This window comes from Lacerta agilis, chromosome 8, assembly GCF_009819535.1.
Source record: "Lacerta agilis isolate rLacAgi1 chromosome 8, rLacAgi1.pri, whole genome shotgun sequence".
NCBI classification, from domain to species: Eukaryota; Metazoa; Chordata; class Lepidosauria; order Squamata; family Lacertidae; genus Lacerta; species Lacerta agilis.
In genome coordinates this window covers 77,515,120-77,536,145 of record NC_046319.1, presented here as the reverse complement: position 1 = coordinate 77,536,145, position 21,026 = coordinate 77,515,120, and the positions used below count along the sequence as shown (strand labels likewise).

General features: G+C 46.7%; 1 protein-coding gene across 1 annotated transcript in view; it reads right to left on the bottom strand.

Annotated features, from left to right (window-relative positions):
* Nucleotides 1-21,026, bottom strand: part of NOVA2 (NOVA alternative splicing regulator 2) — a 59,587-nt gene that overhangs the window by 11,601 nt on the left and 26,960 nt on the right. Inside the window, exon 3 of the mRNA XM_033158448.1 lies at nucleotides 5,305-5,471. Within this exon, the coding sequence (XP_033014339.1) occupies nucleotides 5,305-5,471 (167 nt within the window). The remainder of the gene's footprint in view (nucleotides 1-5,304; nucleotides 5,472-21,026) is intronic.

The following is a 21,026-nucleotide window of genomic DNA, read 5'->3' as shown; positions in this document are numbered from 1 at the left end:
GTGGGGCGGTTTCTTTTAATGTTTGGATGGAATTGCTTTACCGTGTATTAGTAATCGTTTTTCTACGTGTAAACGACTCAAGACGGTGGTATATCTCGCCGGCATCCGTCTGTCTCGAGAGACAATGGAGCGTGCCTCCAGGGGTGAAGCCGAATCGCTGCATTAGTGACATACACACACCCCAGGTGCAAAGCCTGGGTTGTGTGTATGGAGGTCCTGGGCTGCCCAGATGACAAGACCCCCTCTCGGCCTCGCTGATATGCTCCAAAGGAAAGCAGAGTGAGGCGTCTGGCACCAGCTCGGCTGCAGGAGTTCCCAGAAGGAGGTGTACAAGGCACCACCCAACCGCCTTAGGGACTCCATGTCAGGGTTGAGCCAGATGAGGAGGAGTGGTGGCAAGCCCCCCCTGGTGAGGCTGCACCCACAGAAGAACCTGGGGAAATGGAGGAGTTCGTACCTGGCGAAGACTGGTGGCGGCACTCCTCAGAAGAGCAAGAGTCAGATGGAGAGGGGGAAAGACCAGAACAGGAGGAGGAGGAAGTCGAGCCAGAATCAGGCCCTTGTGAGGAGAGAAACCGGTAGGGCCCCTCCCCTCCTCCCTTCTCAGCTGTAGAGCGTAGAGCTGAGAGACGCAGGGAACAATTGGAGGCAGCTGCAACTCGTAAGAGACGTGGTTGCAGGCCAGCTACTTAAGAAAGGCTGGCTGCTCCCTTCGCTAGCACCTGCAACTGCTATGCTGAGTGCGTGGTTGCTCTTGCTCGTTTTGTTCCTGACTCCTGGCTTGTTCCTGACTCCTGGCTTGTTCCTGGCTCCTGGCTTGTTCCTGACCCTTGGCTTGCTCCTGGCTCCTGGCTTGTTCCTGACTGACTTGGCTGGTTCCTGACTTGGACTGTTTCCGACTTCGGCTTCTCCTGACCCCGTACTGATACCTGACTTCAGCTGGCTTCTGACCCAGACTGTTCGACCTCGGCTTATCTGACTGACTGCTGCACTTCAGCACGCCAACTTGTTGGCGCCCTAACACTCCACTCTGGATTTGTGTAGGGTTTACTCCTGAGCCTTTTTTCCTCCCAAATATATCCTGCAACTGGTATATTGGTGAATGAAGAACAACAATACAGCCGTACCTTGGAAGTCAAACGGAATCCGTTCCGGACGTCGGTTCGTCTTTCAAAACGTTCGTAAACCAAAGTGTGGCTTCCGATTGGCTGCAGGAAGCTCCTGCAGCCAATCGGAAGCCACGGAAGCCCCGCTGGGTGTCCGGCTTCCAAAAACAGTTCGCAAACTGGAACACTCACTTCTGGGTTTGCGGCGTTCGGGAGCCAAAACGTCCGAGAACTAAGCTGTTCGAAAACCAAGGTGCGACTGTAACCAGGAACAAGACTGCCAAATATTGGGGGGGGCAGTGTCCTACTGACCACTAATCTGGCGTTGGCCGCAATGGCCCAGCCAAATTTGTAGACCCCCGGACAGAAGCATCCCTTCTACCTTCGGAAGGGTATCTGTCCTCATCCGCTAGTTTAACTTATAAGCGAACTGCCCCAATTTGTGTCCTATTTCCAGGCTAAAATTAGTCTCTCATGAAATCCTTGCTGTGGCATCCTTGCAGGTAGACGTTTGGACTGACACCTCGCCGCTTCTGCCCCAGTCATTAGGCTGACCTCTCCTAGGGACCATGTCAAATTGCAGCGCTCCATCTACCCCAGTGCTGCCTTCTCTGACTGGCAGCAGCTCTCCAGGCTTTCAAAGGAGACATGATCAGCCCTACTTGGTGAGGTGTTGCTGGAGATTAAACCTGAGGCTTTATGTGTTCAAAGGAGGCACTATAAACACTGAGCCCGTTTCCCCTCCTTCACCATTTCTGTCAAGGCCTTCTACCCTTTTCTTTTTTAAAAAAAAATTGTTACTTGTTCAGCTTTAAGTGAGACTATCCTAAGACCTCAAGGACAATACCCTGATATTTATAAATAAAACAAACATTTAAAGTAATTTTACTATCCGCCAGCACCAATAATAGCCATTTCTAGGGGTTGTGAATGAAACAGCCCACATTTCTATTTTGCAGGTGCGTGCAATTTTAATTTTCATTCAGTTGTATTTTCTTTTCTTTTCTTTTCCTATGTGTTCGACGCCAAACAAACCACGTATCATTGCGTTCGTCAGCCGCACCTGAGAACCTTCTTAAAGGCACATGAAATGCTTGAAATGAAATAAGCAAATAAACCCAGGCGTCTTCCAGTCTCAACTCTTGTTTGCTGGGCTAGCTGAAGAAAGAGCCCAACTTGGCATAAGGCAGTTTTAGATGTGAACATTTTTTTGGGGGGGGGGGTGGTTTAGAGGCATTCCCTCCCAGCTTCGCAAGGCAAGAAAAGACCCCCTCCTCGGCTGCCAGGGGTGACAGGATTCCTGTTTCATTGTCCCATATTCTACCAGCCACATAAACTCTCTCTTCCATATACTCTCCCCCCCCCCCCGCCAACCCTCCCTCTGTCATAATCCTTGTTTTCAGCTTTCAGCCCAAAGCTGCCTTCCCTTCGCTGTGCCATAGCAACGGCACAACCGACTGACAATGGAAAGCTGTCGGACGGGCCAGCCTCTTGCACACACAACAACCTCAAGTGGAAGAAAGGCACCCCCCCCACCCCCACCCGGGCTCTTTTTTAGCCAAACCCTCCCTTGGTTAACAGGAAAGGGTCTATTGGGGAAAATATAAATGCAGTCTTCCTGCATGCTATCAGCAGCCAAGATAGATGAGTTGAGATATAGATAGATAGATAGATAGATAGATAGATAGATAGATAGATAGATAGATAGATATGAGAGAGAGAGAGAGAGAGAGAGAGAGAGAGAGAGAGAGAGAGAGGTGATAGCTAGCTAGCTAGATGATTTATAGAGATGATAGATAGATAGATAGATAGATAGATAGATAGATAGATAGATAGATAGATGATAGATAGATATAGATGAGAGAGAGAGAGAGAGAGAGAGAGAGAGAGAGAGAGAGATGATAGCTAGCTAGCTAGATGATTTATAGAGATGATAGATAGATGATAGATAGATAGATAGATAGATAGATAGATAGATAGATGATAGATAAACAGACAGATAAATGATAGAGATAGATAGACAGATAGACAGACAGATAGACAGATAGATGATATATGGTTTTTATATAAAAAATAACAACAAATAGATCCATTTTGCTTTCAGATTGTTAGTGTTTTCATTGTCCTTTGTTTGGGCAATTTTGGCAAGGCAAACAACATTTTTAATTCAACTGGAATTGATATTGTTGAAGAAGCACCGCCCCCCCCCAAAAAAAAAAACTGGCAAGTGGAATCCCAATGTGAAATGTGACTGAGATACGGTGAAATTTTCAGTTTTGAGAAATTTACCAAATTCGGAACTCCTTCCAACTGTCATTTTGCGTTCCCCACGTGTTCAGGGAGGAAGCCCTTCACTTCTATTTGACCCAACCTCCGTTCCCCCCCCCCTTAAAAGCCAAACCAAACCACCAGCCGAAGAAGAAGGCTCAGACACTTATGGAGATTGGGTTCTATCACATAGCCATTAGCTGTTACTGCTAAATGGAACCTCTATATTCAGGAGCAGTCTACCACTGCAAATACTCTCTCTGTGCAGAGAGACTTTTTGCTGGCCATAATGCAATGGCTTTCTCCACCTGCCTTGCCCCACACTCCAGAACCTGAGAGCCTTTTCCAGATCACGACTATAAGAATAGCAGAAGCAGCTAGGAAGAGAGGAGTTCAGGTTTTTTAAAAAAATGATAATTATAATTATAATTATAATTATTATTTTCTAAGTTGTGTGTCTTTGTTTCTCAATTTGATCTTTTTTCATGGTTTTGTACGCATTGTGTTATTTTATGCATTGCAACTTGCTGTTATTTGCTGTTATTTTTTATTGATCACAGTTTAGCAAATTATTTACCGCAATCGCAAAGAATGAATTTCCATTTATGACTTGCTGATATCTGATGCCACTGTGGTCTGCTCTGTTCCAATGGATTACTCAACGTGGCTTTAATCTGACAGACATTGCTTATTGTAAAGTTACGTTTTCATTACGGCCTTTCTTGTATTGGGCCACATTGCCCTATGGTGTGGGGACACATATCTGTGGGAATGTTAAACAATATATCCTATGATATAACAATATATTCTATGATTCTATGATTCTATGATTCTATAATATATTCTATGATTCTGTGATTCTATGATTCTTTAATATATTCTATGATTCTTTAATATATTCTATGATTCTATGATTCTATAATATATTCTATGATTCTATGATTCTTTAATATATTCTATGATTCTATGATTCTATAATATATTCTATGATTCTATGATTCTTTAATATATTCTATGATTCTATAATATATTCTATGATTCTATGATTCTATGATTCTTTAATATATTCTATGATTCTATGATTCTATAATATATTCTATGATACTATGATTCTATAATATATTCTATGATTCTATCAGGGGGTTGGACTGGATGGCCCTTGTGGTCTCTTCCAACTCTATGATTCTATCCTCTCCTGCATCCCTAAACATTCCCACAATATCAAAGGATGGTCTGTTGCCTTTGTGTTCTTCTTCTGGTGGGAACTATCAAACAGAGGATGTGGGGAAAGACCAGAGCTAGGGAACGTGTATCAGCCTGAGGGCCGCATTTTCTTTTAGACAACCTTCTGAGGGCCACATGAAAGTGATGGGTGGGGCCAGAGCCAAAAGTGGGAGGGGAAAGGAATGTCCATTTTCACCTTTGCACAGTAAGCTGATTTCTACGCACACACAAACAACCCTCTTTCCTTAATCCAGGCAAGCAATGGATGTTATCAGAGTTGAAGGACACATTCCAGCCAGGCAAAAAACACTTGGGGTGTGAAGTAGGGTCGGCGGGGGTGTGTAGGGAGAGGGAATCTAGCGAATTTCCATGAAATTCCTTGAAATTTGCTATGAATTTCCTTAAAAATAGCTCATTTGGTCAACTTTGGCCACAACTAAACTAAAAAACTCAACAACTCTGCCCCAAAAAAGTTCAACAACTTTGTGTCTGGATTTTCACTTTGTGAAATATTGCAACCCTCAGATAGGTGATCCCAGCGGGCCACCACGTTTCACACCCAGGACTAAGGTCCCCTGTCTCTGAAACAGGCTGGCCTTTGGCCTGATCCAGCAGAGATTCCCTGATAATTTTTAAGGGGCACTCTTCAAGCTCCCAGCTCCCAACCCCGCTAACAAACAAGCAATTTGCTCCCGCGCTCGCTCACCTGCTTGGCTCGGTCAGGATTCATGGTTGTCTGAGGCTGCAGGATATTGACCGATTCCGGCTTCACTACGGACTGGGGGATCTCCCGGACCTTTTCGGCAATGAAGTTGTGGACGGCGTTGAGGGCTTCCGCTGTGCCTTGAACCAGACACACCCGCTCTGTGGTCCCTGCATTGGGGAGAAAACAATTGAGAGGTGTTTTTTTTTAATGGAGGTGTGGGGGCCGCAGGATGACGACCCCACAGGTGGGGCTGGCATGAGGCTTGGGTCTCTCTCAGCTGAAGGAAGGAGGGTACAAGGAATGGAAGGTAAGACAGAGAGACAGACACACACACACACAGAGAGACAGACAGACAGACAGACAGACAGACAGTGTTCTGGTAAGGCGGAGGAGATGGACAAACAGGGGAAGAGGAGGAGGCCACTTTGGTGCAGAAGACTGAGAGCAAGTGAGTAACAGAAGATGCCTTATACCAGTTTGGGCTAAATCGACCATTTGTTTATTTACAATTATTTGAAAATGTATAACCCGCTCTTTCTTAAAACATCACAAGGCCGCTTACAAATATGTAACATGCAATTTTAAAAGCCAGCCTTTAAATATCCATGAAAGGTAATTCAAAACATCAGTAGATGCTGGCTGGTTTAAAGGGGGGCAGGGGGAATCATATTGCGAAGGCCTGGCTAGACCGCCCAGTTTTCAGAGGACACTCGAAAGAAGGCAGGGACGGTTCCTGCCAAGCGTCTACAGGCAGGGAGTTCCACAGGACAGGACAGGGCCAGCCACAGGAAAGGCTCTAGGTCAGTATTGTATCCTCTGGTGGGTGCAGAAAGGTATTTGCCAGGACTTCATGGCTTGGTGCACTGGGCTATGGTCTCTTCCCTTAGTACAAGAACCAAGGCACAAGGCAAAGGAAAGGAGACACCCAGACCCAGTATAAGGGAATGCTGTAAAGGTGCCATGCTTTGAGCACTATAAATACTGTTGTTGTTTAGTCGTTCAGTCGTGTCCGACTCTTTGTGACCCCATGGACCAGAGCACGCCAGTTAACTTCGTGACTGCTGTCACCATCTGCAGTGATCATGGAACCCAAGAAAGTAAAATCTCTCACTGCCTCCAAATACTTTGTTCAGTCGTTCAGTCGTGTCCGACTCTTCGTGACCCCATGGACCAGAGCACGCCAGGCACTCCTGTCTTCCACTGCCTTCCGCAGTTTGGTCAGACTCATGTTGGTAGCTTTGAGAACACTGTCCAACCATCTCATCCTCTGTCGTCCCCTTCTCCTTGTGCCCTCCATCTTTCCCAACATCAGGGTCTTTTCCAGGGAGTCTTCTCTTCTCATGAGGTGGCCAAAGTATTGGAGCCTCAGCTTCAGGATCTGTCCTTCTAGTGAGCACTCAGGGCTGATTTCCTTCAGAATGGATAGGTTTGATCTTCTTGCAGTCCATGGGACTCTCAAGAGTCTCCTCCAGCACCATAATTCAAAAGCATCAATTCTTCGGTGATCAGCCTTCTTTATGGCCCAGCTCTCGCTTCCATACATCACTACTGGGAAAACCACAGCTTTAACTATACGGACCTTTGTTGGCAAGGTGATATCTCTGCTTTTTAAGATGCTGTCTAGGTTTGTCATGGCTTTTCTCCCAAGAAGCAGGTGTCTTTTAACTTCATGGCTGCTGTCACCATCTGCAGTGGTCATGGAACCCAAGAAAGTAAAATCTCTCACTGCCTCCAAATACTTTGTTGTTGTTGTTCAGTCATTCAGTCGTGTCCGACTCTTCATGACCCCATGGACCAGAGCACGCCAGGCACCCCTATCCTCCACTGCCTCCCACAGTTTGGCCAAACTCATGCCAGTCGCTTCGAGAATACTGTCCAACCATCTCATCCTCTGTCATCCCCTTCTCCTTGTGCCCTCCATCTTTCCCAACATCAGGGTCTTTTCCAGGAGGTCTTCTCTTCTCATGAGGTGGCCAAAGTATTGGAGCCTCAGCTTCAGGATCTGTCCTTCCAGTGAGCACTCAGAGCTGATTTCTTTAAGGATGAATAAGTTTCATCTTTTTGCAGTCCATGGGACTCTCAAGAGTCTCCTCCAGCACCATAATTCAAAAGCATCCATTCTTTGGCGATCAGCCTTCTTTATGGCCCAGCTCTCACTTCCATACATCAGGTTACATACACTTCAGGTTACAAACTCCACTAACCCAGAAATAACGCTTCAGGTTAAGAACTTTGCTTCAGGATAAGAACAGAAATCATGCTCTGGTGGTGGTGCAGCAGCAGCGGGAGCCCCCATTAGCTAGTGTGAACCGGGTTCGCATCTCCGCTCCTCCACATGCAGCTGCTGGGTGACCTTGGGCTAGTCACACTTCTTTGAAGTCTCTCAGCCCCACTCACCTCACAGAGTGTTTGTTGTGGGGGAGGAAGGGAAAGGAGAATATTAGCCGCTTTGAGACTCCTTCGGGTAGTGATAAAGCGGGATATCAAATCCAAACTCCTCTTCTTCTTCTAAAGTGGTGCTTCAGGTTAAGAACAGTCTCAGGTTAAGAACGGACCTCCAGAACGAATTAAGTTCTTAACCCGAGGTACCACTGTAGTGCTTTACTGCAGCTCCGGTTTTTCTTGAAGTTTCCCCAAACACACATGCACATACCCTGAAAGGCGGGAGGAAATAAGGAAGGGGAGAAACCCTTTAAAATGTTCCCTCGGACAGACCGAGGGCGGAAAAATTAGAGGATGCAGTTTGAATCCCGGCCGACAGGTATTGTGGGAGCTGCCGGGGAGCTTCTGAGATTTTTTCCCCTTGCTAAAAGGTGATGGAAAATCAGGGGGCAGAGCCTCAATAACATTCCCCGAGAGGAAAATGGCAGTCCACTTGGTAAGCATTGCGGGGCCACCACCAAGCAACCACGCCGGATTAAGAAAGCACAAGGAGAAAGCACACACACCAAAAGTTCACTACTAAAGAAACCCGGGAAAGCAGCAAAACACAAGAAAGGGTTTTAAAGCATTTTATACCAGGAGGGGTGGTGGGAGATAAAAGAGGATGTGTTTAAAAAAATCAAGGCAGTCTCTACAGACAATAATACCGCAGAAAATAAAGGAAGAGGCAAAACTATTGACCAAAGAAAAGGCTAGTGATAAAAAAAAATGGAGGAAATTTACCCACAGAGAAAAGACTGTGCCAACAGTCAGGGCAGATCTTGGGGAGGGGGGGTGTAGGGGAGAGATGGCTCCTTCCACTGGAAGAGGAAGCAAAGGACCTGGAAGGCCCATCCCATCCAGTGGCAAGGAGTTCCCCTGTTCACTTGATGGCCTCCAGTGACAAATGGCAGCCATTCACTCCCTTGGATAGGAGGTATTAGAAAGCTTATACTGTCTACACTGGCTGGCAGCAGCTCTCCAGGGTTTCAGGCAGGAGTCTCTCCCAGCCTTACCTGGAGAGACCAGGTATTGAATCACAGAATCATAGAGTTAGATGGGACCACAAGAGCCAACGAGTCCAACCCCCTGCAGTTCAGGAATATTTTGCCCAACGTGGGGCTCGAACCCACGACCCTGAGAATAAGATTCTCATGCTCTACTGACTGAGCTCTCTCTCAGAGCCTGAGACTTTCTGCAAGCTAAGTGTGTTCTTCGCTGCAAAGCCAGAGCCCTTCCTCCTCTTGTCAGTTTGTACTGACAAGACACCAAGGAGGAGCAATATTTCTTAAACTATGGAACCCTGTCCCAGAGGAGGCAGCTATGGCCCCCAACTGGGATGGTTTTAAAAGGACGGGACAAATTCATTTAAAAGGAACTAAGCTATGTTGAAAATGTGAAGAGATAAAGGGGACATTCGTACACATGTGGTGGGGTTGTAAAAAAAGCTAAAGAGTATTGGGAGATGATATATTAAGAGGTAAAAAGGATGTTAAAGCTGTTATTCCACACCCCCCCCCCAAAAAAAAACCCCAGAGATGATCCTACTGAATATTATAGAGGGTGAAATACCTAAGAAAGTACTTGGTCTCTCTTCCTATATGCAATGGCAGCGGCCACAGTTATTTATGCTCAAAGGTGGAAGGACAAAAAAAAGTCCAACAAAAGAAGAAGGGCGGAACAAGTTAATAGAATATTCAGAATTAGCAATGTTGACTGCAAAGACAAGGAATCAGGATATAACAGAGGGGTGGGGATACTTTGGTGAATGCTTAGAGAAATATACCGGTAATAACCAGATTATTTCCAAGTAGGGCTAGAGCAGCAGTTAGAAACCACTAGAAGAGGGGTGATGATTAAGGAGATGCAGCTCAACAGGAGCCCATGTATGGGGAAACCAAAGAATACAGTCATACCTCTAGATACGAAAGCTGCGGGTTACGAACTTGCCGAACCCGGCAGTACCGGAACGGGTTACTTCCGGGTTCGGCGGCTCGCACATGCACAGAAGGGCCGAATCGCGCTTTGCGCATGCTCAGAAGCGCTGAATCGCGTCGCGCACATGCGCAGATGCAGCGCTTTAGGTTGCACGCTGCTCATATTGCAAACGGGGCTCCGGAACGGATCCCGTTCGCAACCAGAGGTATGACTGTATATGATAAGCGATGGTAACTGTAAAATTATGGAAGGCGTATAAATAAATATATTTTTTTAAGAAAGAGGATTGGGCAAATCTGTGGAGTGGACGGCTATCGGTGGCTACTAGCCATGGTGGCTCTGCTATGCTGCTACAGTAAGAGGTCTCTGAAGTTGATGGAAGCCACGAAGGGCTCTTGTGCCCGGATCCTGCTTGCTGGTTTCCCACTGCAATAACAGGATGCTGGACTGGCTGCTCAAAAGCCCAGGGGTACCCAGGAGCCCCCAATGCCTGCACAAAAACAGGGGTAATTAAGTAAGTAAGTAAGTAAGTAAGTAAACTTTTGTTTATATACCGCCCTCGCTGTGGGTTAAACGACAGAGCCTAGGGCTTGCCGATCAAAGGTTGGCAGTTCGAATCCCCGCGACGGGGTGAGCTCCTGTTGCTCGGTCCCAGCTCCTGCCAACCTAGCAGTTCGAAAGCACACCCAAAAGTGCAAGTAGATAAATAGGTACCGCTCCAGCGGGAAGGTAAACGGCGTTTCCGTGCACTGCTCTGGTTCGCCAGAAGCGGCTTAGTCATGCTGGCCACATGACCCGGAAGCTGTACGCCGGCTCCCTCAGCCAGTAACGTGAGATGAGCGCCGCAACCCCAGAGTCGGACACGACTGGACCTAATGGTCAGGGGTCCCTTTACCTTTAACCTTTACCCTGGCCAAGACCAGGCTCAGGGCGGCTAACATCAAATATCAAATACATTGAAACACAAACAGTTGATTAAAGTACAGCTTAAAAATTAGAATCAGGATAAAATTAAATGACTGCCCACAAGTATTCATCAGGGCCAGCTATCCATGTTGGTCCCACATGAGCCGATAAAAGGGCCAAAGAGGTAACTTACAGGGTCCCATAGAAGGGGGTTAAACTGGGCCTGGACCGAAGGCCCGGCGGAACCACTCTGTCTGACAGGCCCTGCGGAAAGATGTCAGGTCCCACAGGGCCCTGGTCTCTGGCGATAGAGTGTCCCAACAGGCTGGGGCCAAAGCTGAAAAGGCCTTGGCCCTGGTTGAGACCAGTTTAACCTCCCTGAGGCCTGGGACCTCCAAGATATTATTATTATTTGTGGACCGTAAGGTCCCCCGCGGGGCATACCAGGAGAGGCGGTCCCGTAAGTACGAGAGTCCTAGGCCGTAGGACTGGGAACGTCTGGGAGGTGGCCCCTCGATTGCAACCAGGAGTCCCATCCCCGCCCCCCGCTAGCTGGTTCTTTGAAAATTGTGCTGGGCCCTGCGTTTCGTAAAAAGCAAAGACTGGGCTCGCTGTCCTAGACGGCTATTTATAAAAATGCAGCCTGCCTTTTATTGCATCGACTGAGGGGAGCGAGTGAGCAAGCAAGTATCTGAGGGTGTGTTTTTGTGTGTGTGTGTGCGTGCACACGCAGAAACAAAAATAAAGGGAATGTTTTAGGCCACCTGAGCAGACAAAGCGCCAGCACCATGGATACCAGAAGGCTTGAGTGCTCACATTCTCCAACACAACACACACACACACACACACACACACACACACACAGCATCCCAAAGCCAGCATCCTGCCTGCCTTCCCCATAGCTGCAGCCTCAACAATACATCTCTGCCACAGAGTTGTCATGGCAACCCACAGCAGCCTCCTCCTCCTCCTTCCCCCCATCACTACCTTGCAATCGGCTGCTGCAGGCCTCAAGGGCCTGTCTTCCCAGGGACCAGAGCCCCCTCCTCTGCAAAAGGAGGAAGGTGGCTCGCTGGGGGGGGGGGCAGGGAGGGAGATCATCACCTGGGCAACGGGGCAAATGGGAAACACCAAATTGGTCTGCATTGTCCCTTCCCCTGGCTTCCGTTGAGCAAGGAGGGTCTGCGTAAAACACAAAAATCAATTGAGCCCAGCCCCCCTAGGCTTCAGCCCCAGTAGCTTTTATTTTGGAAGGGGAGGGGTGGCGTAGGAAGCCAGGGTTTAACCCCAGGCGGTTACCGAGGAGAAAGGCTATCTCTGAGCAGATGCAGAGTGTGCAGTCAGTGCCGGATTTACGTATAAGCTAAACAAGCTATAGCTTGGGCCCCCACTCTCTTTGGGCCCCCCCCAAAAAAATTTTAAGGGGAAAAAAACTGGATGTACATTTCCAAAATATAAGATAAAAAAACTAATAAAATAAAACCTACATACAGCAACAGTGTTTTGTGTTGTGTAGGCTCCTATGATAAAGGTAATGCCCCCCCCCCCCCGCCTGCTAGCCTGCTCCCTAAAATATCACTGCTTTGCTCCTTTCTATATATAGGGTGCCTACATTCTGCATGGACTGGTTGCATGGCAACATGCGCAAATGGCTTGAGATACCTATTAGGTCCATAAATTACCATATAGCATATATTCAACACACAAAAAACAGCGGCAATTTGTTGTTGACAGCCGGACATATAAAGGGCCCCATTACCTTCAGTAGCTTAGGGCCTCAACAAACCTAAATCCAGCCCTGGTGCCAATCGATTCCTGCCCACCAAGGAATTGGCAGGAATTTGGGATTGCATTTTCAACCAGAGTCTCTGGGGTGGGGCGGGTGTCCACTCGCTTTAGGCGTTCCTCATTATTATTTCTTAGATTTACATACTGGCCCCTTCATCAAAAGATCACACGATTCCCAATGAGGATGATATGGTGAATCCAACATAAATAACCGCATAGCGAAGCATTTGTACACAGCCCTTCCATACGTTCCCTGGTTGGCCCTCACAACAGCCCTGCGAGGAAGGCCAGTGTTTTCATCCCGCAGAGAAGGGAACTGAGAGACATGAAGCTCAGGGGCGTAGCAAGGGGGGCGGGGTGGGTGGGCAGCCCCGGGTTCCATAATGGAGGGGGTGACAAATTATCAAGGAACATTTTTTTCTTGAATTTTTTTTTTAATGCCTGCTCCGAAGGTCCTATCTTACTATACTAGGGATTATATAGCTATATACGAAATTTCATGCATATCGGTTAATATCTTGACCCTCCTCCACCAAAATACCTGTTCCCTTGGCTGTTTTCCTATGTATGTCATGAAGGCTGAAATTTCAGTTCAGAGAACACTTACTGTTGTTCCCAACCCTAACCCTGTGGAAAGCCATCTAATTAGACTTTAATTTGATTTTGAGATGTTTTTAGGAGGTAATTTAATTATTGTTTGATTTTATACCAATGTTATGTGTCTGATGTTAGCCACCCTGAGCCCGACTTTGGCCTGGGAGGGCGGGATATAAATAAAAGTTTCTTATTATTATTACTTGTTATTATTCCTTTGTAAGAAAATATGAAATAACATAAAACCATTTTTGCGGGGGGGGGGGGGAATCAATGGGGGGTTGACAAGAAATTTTCTGCACCGGGTACCACCTCACCTTTCCATGCCTCGGGGGGGGGGACATAATTTTTTTTGCCCCCAGGTACCAATTTACCTTGCTATGCCCCTGCCCCCCCCCATGGGTTTGTAGGCACACTGATCCACAATGGGGATTGGCAGGTGCAAAACACACAGCTCAGCCAGAATTTGAAATGGGGACCACCATTCACAGAAACCACTTTCCTTCGCCTTGCCACATGCACACAAAAACCCCAAATATGGAAGCATGGGAACGATGGTGGAATATGGATATAAAATTTACAGCATGTTACGGCCTAAGAGAAAATCACATGAAAGCGATATATCGATGGTATCTAACACTCAGTAAGTTGTCAAAAATGTACAAATCTAAATCAAATAAGTGTTGGAAATGTAAAGAGGTTCTTTTTATCATATTTGCTGGTCTTGTAGCAAGGTTAAAGCTTACTTGGAAATGATATGTAATGAAAAGGATGTTTAAAATAACCTTTGTTAAAAAAAAAAACAGAAGCTTTTCTTTTGGGATTATAGGGATGTTGTTGTTGTTTAGTCATTTAGAACTACCTAAAATGTATAGAAACTTATTATGGACAAAGTAATAAATGCTGGAAATGCAAACAGGCAGAAGGGATGTTCTTTCATATGTGGTGGACGTGCCCGAAAGTAAAAGACTTATGGGACAAGATTTATAATGAATTGAAAAAAGTGTTGAAAAACACGTTTGGTAAAAAAAAACCAGAAGCCTTTTTATTGGGTATCGTAAACGAAGAAATTCCAAGGGAAGATAAAATAGTTTTTTATGTACGCCACAACAGCAGCAAGAATTCTACTGGCAAAAAATTGGAGGACAGAAGAAATACCAACGATTCAAGACTGGCAAATGAAAATGATAGACTATATGGAGCTCGCTGAACTAACCGGGAAACTCCGAAACCAGATGGTTTATTTGAAGTATATTTGAAGAAAATTAGTATTTAAAGCAGACAGGTGGAAATAGGTAGGCTACAGATATAGAAGTTAGATTAGGTTTAGGAACAGAGGAAGTAATGATAAGGTAATTAAAATAAGACATGATTATTAGAGTTTTAATCTAGAATAGAAAAAGGTAAGGAAATTACTAAAGATGATTTACAAGGAAAGTAGCCGGAGAGGATGAGAGGAAGTCAACCTACAATGTTATAAATAAAATTAGATAGGTTTAAATATGTATTTTTGTTTGGTTATATTGTTTTTTATTGTTTTTATTGTATGTAGCTTTTGTGTGTAGTGTTTTTGTGTTATGCTAAAAATCAATAAATTTTTTGATCAAAAGAAACTTATGTATGTATGCCACTGCAGGGGCAAGAATGTTACTCCCTCCAAAATGGAAAGAAGCAGAAGTCCCAGCAAAGGAAGAATGGATAAAAAAAAATATGGAATATGCAGAAATGGCAAAACTTACCAGAAGGGTAAGAAACCAAGATAACAACCTTTTTATAAAAGAATGGAAATGGTTTATTGAATATTTACAAACAAACTGTAAACAGATAAAAACATTGGCAGGATTATTGTAATAACCTGCAGTTTTATAAGAGTATATATTTAAAGTAGATGAATAAATGAGTAAGTTAATCTGGAATGTGTAGAGAATATAAAAAATAGATTTAAGGAACCGCAGAAAGAGGGGGAAGGAAGTCAAGTTTCGAAATGTTAAAATGAATGTAAAATTATTGAAATGTATAAAATTGAAAATCATTTTAAGAAAACCTCCAATATAGAATGCAGGAGATTAAAACTGCTTCCCTCACCTTCATAACAAACTTGGGGGGAAAATCCACAAGGATTCAACAGCTATGCCAAAATGCCCCTTTCCCCATGCCACACGAACAACACCAACCAGAAAGATCCATGCAGAGCCAGCCATGCCACCCACGGCTCTGCCGCCATTAAACCCCCCCTCCCCACACACCACCACTTTTAATGATAACCCTCACCAAACCCCCTGCCCCCCAAAAGCAGACATATCAAGAATGATGGGCTGGTGGGATTTGTAGTTCGAAACATCAGGGCAGCGCCAGGTTGGTGAAGGTTGGCGCGGACACACCAGGAATTCAGAGGCTACTTCAGTTACCCGCACCACTTACAGCAAACGTGTGTAACAAGATACACCAAGTTGTGTACAAGAGCCTTGTGGGGTTTGACACACACACACACACACACACACACACACACACACACACACTGGGGGGTATTACAGTTTCAGAAGGGGACTGTAATACCCCCCAGAATGCCATGGCTGGCAGGCTCCGTTAGACTGCACTTTTTATTATATTTATAATCCGGCTTCCTTCCAAGGAGCTCAAGGTGGCAAACGTGGTTTTCCTCCTTTCCATCTGTATCTTCAGGACGCGGGTGGCCCTGTGGTCTAAACCACAGAGCCTAGGGCTTGCCGATCAGAAGGTGGGCAGTTCAAATCCCCGCAACGGGGTGAGCTCCCGTTGCTCGGTCCCTGCTCCTGCCAACCTAGCAGTTCGAAAGCACGTCAAAGTGCAAGTAGATAAATAGGTACCGCTCCGGCGGGAAGGTAAATGGTGTTTCTGTGCGCTGCTCCGGTTCGCCAGAAGAGGCTTTGTCATGTTGGCCACATGACCCGGAAGCTTTACGCCGGCTCCCTCGGCCAGTAAAGCGAGATGAGCGCCGCAACCCCAGAGTTGTCCACGACTGGACTTAACGGTCAGGGGTCCCTTTACCCTTTACCTATCTGTATCTTCACAACAGCCCTGTGAGGTAGGCAAGGCTGAGAGAGTAACTACCAGCCCGAGGTCACCCAGTGAGCTTCAGGGCTGAGTGGGGATCTGAGCCCTGGTCTTCCAGGTCCTACTCTGGCAACAAGTACTTTCTTAGGTATTTCACCCTCTATAACATTCAATAGCATCAACTCTGGGGGTTTTTGGGGGGGGGATAACAGCTTTAACATCCTTTTTACCTCTGAATACATCATCTCCCAATACTCTTTAGCTTTTTTACAATCCCACCACATGTGTACAAATGTCCCCTTTATCTCTTCGTATTTTCAACATAGTTTAGTTCCTTTTTTATGAATTTGTCAAGTCCTTTTAAAACCATCCCAGTTGCTGCCTCCTCTGGGACAGGCTTCCATAGTTTAAGAAATATTGCTCCTCCTTGGTGTCTTGTCAGTCCAAACTGACAGGAGGAGGAAGGGCTCTGGCTTTGCAGCGAAGAACAGTCAGTAGAACTGAGAAGCTTATTCTCAGGGTTGTGGGTTCGAGTCCCACGTTGGGCAAAATATTCCTGAACTTCAGGGGGTTGGGCTAGTTGGCTCTTGTGGTCCCATCCAACTTTATGATCCTATGATTCAATACCTGGTCTCTCCAGGTAAGGCTGGGAGAGACTCCTGCCTGAAACCCTGGAGAGCTGCTGCCAGCCAGTGTTGACAGTACTGGACTAAATGGGCAAGATGTCCAACTTAGTATAAGCTTCCTAAGGCCTCCCACCCAGAGGAGTGAACGGCCGTCATTTGTCAGAGTTAAAGCACTGAGGTGACCAAGGTTCAAATCCCCACTCATATGCCGCAAGGCACACTGGGTGACCTGGGACCAGTCACCATCTCTCAGCTTGACCTTCCTCGCAGGGTCGTTGTGATGATAAAACAGGCATTGACAGGGTAGGGGAAATAGTGTGCACACAGACCTGAGTGACTTGGAGGAAAGGTGGGATAGAGATAAAATGATAAGCAAAGGCAAAACTTCCAAAGGCAAAACCGCTTTTTAAAAAAATGCTCCTAACGTGCTGTTGCCACAATGGCGCAACATAGCTCAGCCGGTAGAGCACGAGACTCTTAAGCTCAGGGTTGTGAGTTTGAGCCCCACACTGGGTGAAAGATCCCTGCTATTGCAGGGGGTCAGACTAGATGCCCCTTGTGGTCCCTTCCAACTCTAAGGTCCTACGATTCTATGAAATTCCACCAAAGGAAAACCGCTGCTTTGAAGGGCCCGAAACGGCGTGCGTCGAAATCAAGTTCTGGGGACGGCTGCGGCCTGTAAAGCGCACAACTCACCCCAATGACCAGGAGTCAACGTTGCCAGGTCTCGGTATTCGCAACGTCACAGACACCGCAAACCGCACACGCCATGTAGGCTGGGGTTTCGGGAACATATAAGAAGAGCCCGGCTGAATCAGGAACATCTAATGCAGCAGCCTGTCCTCACGTGGGTCAGACACACAAGACACCTGAACAGGAAGCCTGCTAAGCATAGAATCAGAGAAAAGCTGGAAGGGGTCCCAGGGGGTCATCTAGTCCAACCCGCTGCAAGGCAGGAATCTGACACATGAGTGGAAGAACAGAGCTCTCCACAACTGTGGTTTCCAGGAACTGGCATTCAGAGGCATACTGACCCCAACAAGGGAGAGAGAAGGTGGCCATTAGATAAGGTTGCCCCGGATTTAGAAGTCAGTCCCCTGAAAAAATCCATCTATTTAGTAGGAAGTTGAAAAGTGTCCCCGTATTCATTGAAAAAAAAATCTGGTAACCTTACAAGTAGCCATTGATCTTCCATGAATTTGTCTGGTCCCAATTCCTTCCAATGCACTCAGAAAAATGTCGGTCATTCCCAAAGCCCCCAGGTAGAAGAGGAAGAAGAAGAAGAGTTTGGTTTTGATATCCCGCTTTATCACTACCCGAAGGAGTCTCAAAGCGGCTAACATTCTCCTTTCCCTTCCTCCCCCACAACAAGCACTCTGTGAGGTGAGTGGGGCTGGGAGACTTCAGAGAAGTGTGACTAGCCCAAGGTCACCCAGCAGCTGCATGTGGAGGAGCGGAGACGCAAATCCGGTTCCCCAGATTACGCTCTTAACCACTACACCACACTGGCGTCTTGCATGGCTCCAACCCTTTGGCAAGCACTGATGAAGGAACACCCCCGCCCCCTTGGCATGTTCAGCATACTTTAGCCATCCATTCAGGCTAACAAACAGTAGATCCCTTCCTCCCCCTCCCCTCCCCCCACTTCCTTTCAACTAAGCGCCTATTTTTAATCCATATGCGTGACTCAGGTTTCCACTTTCACCTCAATGTTTGTCGGCAGCTGCGTTCCTGAACGCCGGTAGCTGTGTTAAAGGAAATGGAGCCTCCGAGTTCAGGGGCAGTCTACCTCAGAGGACTTGTAATGCTGGGAACAGAGAAACAGAGGGGTGTGTGTGTGTGTGTGTGTGTGTGGCTGCTGTTGACCTTTTCTTGCGATCTTCCTGGCGGCATCCGGCTAGCCAGCTGGCCAGGATGCTGAAGGAGCATGGCTCCCCTTTCGCTTTCTTATAAGCAGCTCAACACGGGTGACTACAGAGCAGCAGAAACTGCAGAGGTGAACCAAGGCGCCCACAGCCTGCCTGTCCCCTGCCTTCCTCCACCATCCCACAAAAGCTACCAACAACAACGGCTACACTTCGCTGGGAACAATAGGACTGGCCCAGCCAAGGGTTAGTCAGCACTGGATAAATAGGAAGGGGTGTGGAGGGAACCTGGCACATTCTTAGCCTCTGAGAGTGAGAGAACAGGGATCTAAGTTATCAAAGCACACAAGGCCCCTCAGTGTCCCCCTTTGGATAACCCAGACAGCTGCCGGAAGGGGCTAAATCAGGGGGAGGGGAGGCAGAAGGGGGTGTCCACCCTGCAGGGCCAAGTTGGGCTGCCATGGTGCTCCTGGCAGGAATTTTGTGCCTTCCACAGCTGTGTGGCCCCAAGAACATCCCGAAACTTTTTCCCCAGCATCCAGCAGGTGAGCCACTTCCAAACTCGCTCGGATTCACTCACATGCCGGCAAATTTTTGCTACACGATTTGTGGAGTGGGTGTGCTTTTGCACAACAAACCCACTTTTTTTTCAAAAGAAAAAGAAAGAAAGAAAGAAACTAAGAAAGAAAGAAGGAAGGAAGGAAGGAAAGAAAGAAAGAAAAAGAAAATTCAACATCCTGCATTACGGAAAGGGGAGGAAAATATGCTAGGAAAGTGTGAGATAAAAACTGCTTGATGTGATGTCATCTAACCTGAGATCTACAGATGAAGGGTGGTAAACAAATCATATATATATATATATATATATATATATATATATATATATATATATACACAAACACACACCTCCCCGCAAACAAATCAGAACGATATATTTAAAAACCTCCCCGCAAACAAATCAGAACGAATGCTCAATAAAGAGCTGATGTCGCATAACCTCCCTCCCACAAACATTTATCGAGCAAGCCAAGACGAATGCTCAATAAACAGGGAGTCTGGGAGAGGCAATGCGTGGGGAACGTGGGGAAATTCAGCTCTTGAATTGCGCAGGGACTACGATGGGTGTGGGAATCAATGGCAAGAGCATCAAGTCAATGGCGCCAAAGGGAGCCATATTCCTGAATGGGAGAAAACAAGTCCCAGAATCTGGGCCGCAACCTTATGGCTACAGAATCATAGCCTCGTGGAATTGTAGAGGTGGCATACAGGTGTGTATATGTATATGTATATGTATATGTACTGTATATGTATATCACTAAACAACAACAACATGTGTGTGTGTGTGTGTGTGTGTGTGTGTGTGTGTGTGTGTGTGTCTATAATGCCAACGGGGTGCCAGGCGCTGAGCAGAGCATAAAATTCACAATTGCCTCTGCCTGGAGGCAGTGGCGTAGGAAGTGGGGTGCGGTACGCCCCGGGTGTCATCACTGAGGGGGGTGGCAAAATGGCAAAAATATGTGTTTTTAAAATAAATTTTTAAAAATTGGGCTCACGACACTTAAAAACAAAACAAAAAACCCCCACACCCACCACCCACCCCTTCCTACGCCACTGGGAGCTAGGTGAGGCGGCTTGCGTCTGCCCACCGCCTCAGCCGCCCTACAGCTGAGGGGGAGGCTGCAGAGAGGCTCCACACAGCGTGCCCTGCCTTGGCTCACCCCCCCTCAAGGGTAGCTCGCCCCGCCCCCAGCTGCAGGACACACACACCACACTGGGCACCCAAGTGGTCAGCTACGCCGCTGCCTGGAGGGTAGGATTTGTTGGGACTTAATAGTTTGACCGGAGCCACAGCCATGGCACTAGGGCCAGTGCGACGCAGAAGTTAAGGGTCTCTAGGTGTGGGAGAACAAATCCTGACTCGTCCACAGCCCTCTCTCCTTCTCCCTGTCCATTGCGCAGAGATCAAGAAAGCAAAAAACAAGTCAAATAATTGCCATTACTATAAAGCAATCCTGTATTCCTAGGACAAGCTTGCAATAAAAATAAAAATAATCACTCGCTTATGGTGAGTAAAAATGGCCTTTGATTGAATGACCAGGGTTGGGGGTTTTTTTGTGTTTTATTTTTGTAAACTGGAAGAGAGCTGTTTCTTCCCATAGCCACTCCACATGCCTTATCGGATTTTTGATGTGCCCAAGTGATTTAAGGCCAAATTATGCTTTCCCTTAAAACGTGGTATTTTAAAAGCTCGCTTAAGCTGGCCACTTCGCAGGACCACGGAGCCGAAATCCAGGCAAAGGACCCGTGCAAAGTTTCCTACAGAAAGTCCCTTCCGGCTGCTTGGAGCACAGTCTGGATCGGGGCCCACGCGGCTGCTTTCCCTTCAAAATAAAACGCACGAAGCCAACTTGCTTTTCTGAAAAGTGTGTTTAGTGGAACCTGAAGCTTGCCCCTTGTTATGTACAGGTAGATGAGCCCCTTAACCTCTTTGTGGGCTAGGAACTTGAGAGATCTTACTATATCCAGCATTTCTCCCGAGTTTTCCGTCAGT